This window comes from Corvus brachyrhynchos, unplaced genomic scaffold (assembly GCF_000691975.1).
Source record: "Corvus brachyrhynchos isolate BGI_N302 unplaced genomic scaffold, ASM69197v1 scaffold4, whole genome shotgun sequence".
NCBI lineage: Eukaryota > Metazoa > Chordata > Aves > Passeriformes > Corvidae > Corvus > Corvus brachyrhynchos.
Genome location: NW_008237878.1, coordinates 8,161,760 through 8,167,443, shown reverse-complemented (window position 1 = coordinate 8,167,443; position 5,684 = coordinate 8,161,760). Strand labels below are relative to the sequence as shown.

Genomic DNA, 5,684 nt, shown 5'->3' with positions numbered 1-5,684 from the left:
GCGCCCCCCCGGGCGGGGGGAGCGCCCCGCCTATCTGCTGGACGTCAGGCGGGAGGAAGAGGCAGCCGAGGATGTCCAGCCCTGTGGTCTCACTGCCAGAAGCGTGTCCCAGCCATGTTTTCACCAACCATAGCAGCTGATTATCTCCCTAATGGGGCCACATCTCCATGCTTAAGCCCTGGCCACCAGCAGAAGAAAGGTGACGTATTCTCGTCCCACCAGCCAGTCCCATGGCTCATGGAAGAGCTACTCGGGATCTGCCTGGCGAGGCTTGATGTCACGGGTCTTCATGTAAGAGAGCAGCTGCTCAGGGATCTCAGCCAGCACGTCCTTGGCCAGGCGGGCCATGCTCAGCACCTGGTTGCCCGAGTCGTCCACGTAATCCCGAAACGGCACAAACTTTGAGGGCAAGAATGTTGCAGTCCGGTTGGAAAGAGCTCTGGTGCTGTGGGGGTCAGCAAGGAGGACTGAGCATCTCTCACCCATGGTGGGTCTGGATTCAATGCCAGAGTTACCTGTACAATGTCCCTCTCGGCATACCGTCCCCGGGAAGACAACCGTACCTCATCACCGTCCAGCTCCTCCATGGCTGGGGGTGACAGCTGGTGTCACCAAGCCTCAGTGGGGTGAACACCGGGGATGGAAACACCAGCCCTTTGGATGCCTTTGGCATCCCAGAGGAAGGGATGATGTTTCCATCCCTCTTCCCTGGTGTCCCCAAGTCCCAACTCACCCTCAAACTCAGCTGGACCTACTCCCACAATGATGATGGACATGGGCAGGGAGGAAGCCTGTGGAGCAGGGGCAGGGTGTCAGCCAGGATAGTGCCCATGTGAGGTGAACTCAGAGCAACAAGGGTGCACTCACAGTGACAATGGCTTCCTTGGTCTGCAGCATGTCAGAGATGACACCGTCAGTGATGATGAGGAGGACATGGTATTGTGAGCCGTCGGTCACCTGGGCGGCTGTCCTATGGGGAAAAGGGATGGGATCCCTCAAGCACTCCACTGGTGTGGGGCAGTCGGCCCTTCTGTGGGACAGATGGCATTTGGGGATGGCAAAGGGGGAAGAGTGCCCCAGAGCTCACCCAGCCACCTGGTTGATGACAGGAGCAAAGTTGGTAGGACCGTAGAGCTGGACGGTGCGCAGGCTCTGGAGGTAGGACTCCAGCACGCCTTCAATGCCAGCACAGCTGGGGTTCTCCACATTGTTGTTCTGGGGGACAAAGATGGGCACTTGGAGGAGGACCACAGCTCCTGGTGCCCCCCAGGCTGTGGGATTCTGGGGCAGGATGTAACCAGGGTGCTTCTCCCCCCTGCCACACTGCTGTGGACACCCCAAGACCAGCTCTGCCCCACAGCCAGGGAGTTTGGGTTCACCCTCAGCCCTGTCCCACAGGGAGGGCGCACCAGAGGAAACTGGTGGGAGATCTTGCCGTCAGGTGGGACTTTGGCACCAAAGCCGTAGGCAGGGAAGAGCTTGTCGCTGTCGTAGTCCTGGATGATTTCCCCCACTGCCTTCAGTGCCAGGGCATAGGCGCTCAGCTGGTAGGGGCTCGCGTAGTGCAGTGAGGTGGGCTGTGATGGCAACCCTGCGGCACAGTGCCCATCGCACCCGCCCCATGGCCAGCCCCACCGTGATGGGGACCCCCCAGACACCAGGTGCACTCACCATTGGAGGCCGTGAAGTCAATGGCAACAGTGAAATTCAGCTGCGTCCTTAAGGGGGAGAGCGAAGGAGGCTGCCGGCCCCACGGCACAGGGATCCCATACCATCTTCCAGCCCTACAGTGCTGGTGTTTCCCTGCCCAGACCCATTGCCTGGGCTTCCCCTTCCCCAGCCAGCACCCCACAGCCCCATGCCACCATTCTGCATCTACTTCCCAGCCCCACTGCCCCCTTGCCACCCCCAGGCTGCACCTTTGCTGTCACCACTGTCCTTGCCCCGAGACCCTCAACCATGGGGGATCTCAAGGAGCCAGGGGGCTCCTGGCCCCCCACTCACCCGCCCCGTATGTAGTCAACGAAGGTGAACTCAGACTCAACGGAGAAAGAGAGAAGTGTCACCTGTGGGCACAGGGGATCAGATCTGGAGCCCCCCAACCTGGCACACACAGCAGGTGGAGCAGCACCAGCCCCTGAAAGGCAAGAGGTTCAGGAACTCCCCAGCCCCACTCACAGTGCCAGAATTCACATATTTCTTCTTCTTGCATTTCTTCCTGGGATTCAGCACCTGCAGGCACGAGGCTAGGTCAGTCCCAGCATGGAGTGCACCCTGCTCTCACCCTGACCCACTACCCTACCTCATACACTGTGAACTGACTCTGTGCGCGAGAGAGCTCCCGGTAGCTGGTGGCAAATTCCCCAATGAAGTCGTGGCTGCAGGAGGAACACAGGGTCAGCATGGCCAGGCACCTGGGTGAGAGGTGCCCTGGTAAGCTTCACCTGCACCCTGATGTCCCTTGCCTCACCTCCCATCCCGGTCCCAGTCGTACACATCTATCTTCACCGTCCTGAAAGTGAAGGTGCACAGTGGGTGAGCCACCAGCCAGGCTGGCACAGCCCCTCCAGCCCCTGATCTGGGGACATCCAGCCCCGCAGCCCAACCCACAGTGAGCATCCTGCCCACCAGCTTCCAGCAGAGCCACCCTGCCTGCCCAGCCTGCGGCTCTGCCGAGAGGGAAATGAGAAATTTGGGTCACGGTGGGGGCCCTGGAAAGGAGGGAGATGCCTTTATATAATTTGGGTTGCAAAAGAGAAAAAACCCAATCGGGACCCAGTTCTGAGCTGTCTGCTGCTGTGGGGACAAGCCCACAAAGAACTGCTCATACCCTGCTCTGGCCCCATGGCTGCCCCTGTCCCTGTCCCCATCCCCATTCCTGTACCGGTCGTAGTCGCCATTGCAGAGGGCACGCACGGGGATGGTGAAGGGCTGCCACACCGGGTTGAGTGTGTTCTTCACCACCTCTGTCTTATGGCAGATAGTAAAGCTGGGGGGACAGGGCAGGGTTGGGCCATGCTGTCTGGTGACATTGGCACCCTGCCTGCCCCATTGGGTCCCTGTGCTCACGTGCCATCCTCATTGCTGCGATAGAAGACGAGGAAAGGGTCAGATTTTCCAAAGAAGTCCTTCTTGTCCAGCTTGTTGGCACACAACTGCATTGTGACGATGTCCTGGGGACAGGGACTGTCACTGCCAACCACTTCCTCACCCCTGGCACCAGCAGCTTCTGTACTGAGGGACCATGCAGCCCTCTCCTCACTGCAGCTGGTACACGGGTACTCACCCGGCAGTTGCTAAGCTCCTCAGCCAGCAGCAGGATAGTCCCACACCGCTTCCCTGGGACACCCCTGGAACCAGAGGCATGCAGTCAGCTTGGGAACAAGGAGGACAGTTCAGGGGCAAGAGGTGGGGTCAGGGCTGGGGCTTCTGTCCCACAGCTGGTGGTGCTTGGCAGTGTGACCAGAATCTCCATCACAGGACATGCAGGGAGGGGTCCAGTGGGGCAGGTAGTGGAGACACAGTGTGGGACCCTCCCACCTCACCTCATCACACCACAGGGTTTGACTCACGTTAGGGGTCTCTCCAGGCGTCCCCGCTGGGACCCAATCACCTCTCCCAGTGCCACAAATGCCTGCCCCAGGAAGTCCTGTGCCCCCAAAAAAACCACTGTGAGACCCTGGAGGGCTGTTGCCCCAGTGCCCCACCACCCACACCCACCCCTTTCTCTTGCAATGCACCCATGGGACCTTCCACCAACTTGACTCTGGGCCACCCCAAGTGTCCTGAACCTACACTGTGACCCAAGAGCCACCTCGCAGCCCAGGACCCATTGTGCATCCCCAGGACTACCCCAGGTGCCCGCTTCATGTGCCTTACACTCATTCTGTGTCCCCAGGGCATCCCCACAGCCCTGGACCCATCCTGTGTTCCCCCCTGAACTGCTCTACATGCCCTGACCTGTCCTAGATCCCTCGGGCCTCCCTACACCCCTTCTGCCTCTCAAAAGCCACCCCCATGGTGTGTCCTGGCCTCATCCTGCCCCACCAGGTACTCCCATGAGGTCTGGGTTCCCAGGGCAGAGCAGAGGCTGGTGTGTGGCAGGCACCTACCTTCTGCCAGTTCCCATGGAGCACGGAGAGATGGAGAGCAGGTTAGAGCCCTCAGAGGGGCACTCGTCCCACCCCAACAGCACCCACACAGGGCACAGCCTCGGGGTGTCCCACCATAGTGTCACACCGGGGCGTCACTATGCGTCTCCCCGGGCCAGGCTGTGCTCACCTGCTTTAAAGCGGAGCAGCTCTTGGAGTCCACGTTGTAGCTAGTGTGGGAGAGCAGAGCCCTGAGCTGGTGCCTGCAGGGATGCTCCAGCACACAGCCCCACTTCCCCACCCATCCGGGCTATTCGACACTGTATTCTTATTTATCATCCTTATTTATTACTGACTCGGTGCTTTGTTCCACCCTCAGTGGGGCCAAGCCCTTCCCTGGCCACCTTACTCACACATCGAAGCGGAGGTTTTGCTTCTCCTCGAAGTAGTAGTCGAGGACAAACTTGCGGACAAAGTCAGGGTTCAGGGTGTTGTCGATCACCTCGGTGCGTCCGAACTGCAAGGAGAGGGGTGAGGGTGGCCCCCCCAGGACCCGTCCCCATCGCAGCTGCCTCGGCGCTAATCCCGGTGGGGGATTAGCGCTGCTGGCGGGGCCGGATCATTAGCGCGGACACGGGTGGCCATATGGGCCCGTTTAACCCAGCCGGGGATTAGCCAGGAGAGGGGGCCACGCTCACCTCCTTCCACTCGCTGCTCCCCGAGACCTGCACAAAGAGGACCACCACTGCGGAGAGAGGAGCAGAGCCAGGCTGCCGTGCCATGCCGTGTCCGTGCCATGCCATGCCCCTGCCCGGCTCCGCCACCCACCTGGGTCGGACTTGGAGAAGGTGTCCAGGTCCAGCAGGTTCCTGGAGGAAGAGCCAGGCGTGAGCTACCCTGAGCACCACCCACCTGGCCCCGCAACGGGTCCCCATGTCCATCCCCCTGACCACAGGTCAGCACCATGCCGGAAGGCCGTGCTGGCACCCATGGATAAGAGCATCGGCACTCCAAGGAGACACGCTGGCTCTCTCTGCAAGGTTCGGTGGGGCAGCCGGGCGAGCGGCAAGCAGCGTCTCCAGCGCTGATGGTGATTGAATATGACAGGGAACCCATTTACAGGATGAAACCTTCCCCGGTGCCGCCGGCGCCGGCTAAGTGCCCGCCGCCCCCCGGCAGCAGGAGCTTGGCTAATGGTGGGGTGCAGAAGTGAGAAGAAAGGAGACACTTGGAGCAGGGGCTGAGCAGCCAGTGGGCATCCCCCGACACAGCTACCGGCAGAGCGATTGATCGTCGTCCTGTGCGCGGTGTGACACCGGAAAGTGCCGGGGAATGCTACCGGCTCTGCTGGGATACTTCCCGCACCCCCAGGGTGGGAGCACAGGGTGGGCTGGGGCACGGCCGGGAGCTGCGGGGCTAAGCCAGCTCCCCAGGCCCCAGCGCGCAGGGGAGAGACCCCACCCTGGTGTGGGCTGGGTCCTGGGGCTGCGAAGCCGAAGGCTACCCCTGCCCTGGGTTGTCTCCAGGTGTGACCCCCGGTCCCTGCCTGGAGCTGCCCAGCCCCGCAGCCCCGCACTCCCTCTGCCTGCCGCC

At 61.3% G+C, this 5,684-nt stretch overlaps 1 protein-coding gene across 3 annotated transcripts in view; it reads right to left on the bottom strand.

The window, feature by feature from the left end:
- Positions 1 to 7: 7 nt before the first annotated feature.
- CPNE9 (copine family member 9) overlaps positions 8 to 5,684 on the bottom strand; it is a 6,678-nt gene continuing 1,001 nt past the window's right edge. Inside the window, exons 2-21 of one of the 3 annotated variants that reach the window (XM_008632360.2) lie at positions 4,920 to 4,960; positions 4,790 to 4,836; positions 4,505 to 4,608; positions 4,282 to 4,321; positions 4,113 to 4,115; positions 3,573 to 3,649; positions 3,287 to 3,350; positions 3,070 to 3,173; positions 2,885 to 2,989; positions 2,471 to 2,512; positions 2,303 to 2,378; positions 2,179 to 2,232; positions 2,005 to 2,066; positions 1,672 to 1,718; positions 1,410 to 1,591; positions 1,088 to 1,215; positions 868 to 970; positions 734 to 791; positions 516 to 589; positions 8 to 399 (exon numbers count right to left, since the gene is read on the bottom strand). In XM_008632360.2, the coding sequence (XP_008630582.1) occupies positions 247 to 399; positions 516 to 589; positions 734 to 791; positions 868 to 970; positions 1,088 to 1,215; positions 1,410 to 1,591; positions 1,672 to 1,718; positions 2,005 to 2,066; positions 2,179 to 2,232; positions 2,303 to 2,378; positions 2,471 to 2,512; positions 2,885 to 2,989; positions 3,070 to 3,173; positions 3,287 to 3,350; positions 3,573 to 3,649; positions 4,113 to 4,115; positions 4,282 to 4,321; positions 4,505 to 4,608; positions 4,790 to 4,836; positions 4,920 to 4,960 (1,564 nt within the window). In that variant the 3' untranslated portion in view covers positions 8 to 246. Of the gene's footprint in view, positions 400 to 515; positions 655 to 733; positions 792 to 867; positions 971 to 1,087; positions 1,216 to 1,409; positions 1,592 to 1,671; positions 1,719 to 2,004; positions 2,067 to 2,178; positions 2,233 to 2,302; positions 2,379 to 2,470; positions 2,513 to 2,884; positions 2,990 to 3,069; positions 3,174 to 3,286; positions 3,351 to 3,572; positions 3,650 to 4,112; positions 4,116 to 4,281; positions 4,322 to 4,504; positions 4,609 to 4,789; positions 4,837 to 4,919; positions 4,961 to 5,684 lie in introns of all 3 variants that reach the window. The other 2 variants (XM_017732565.1, XR_001861437.1) reach the window with 2 other exon arrangements.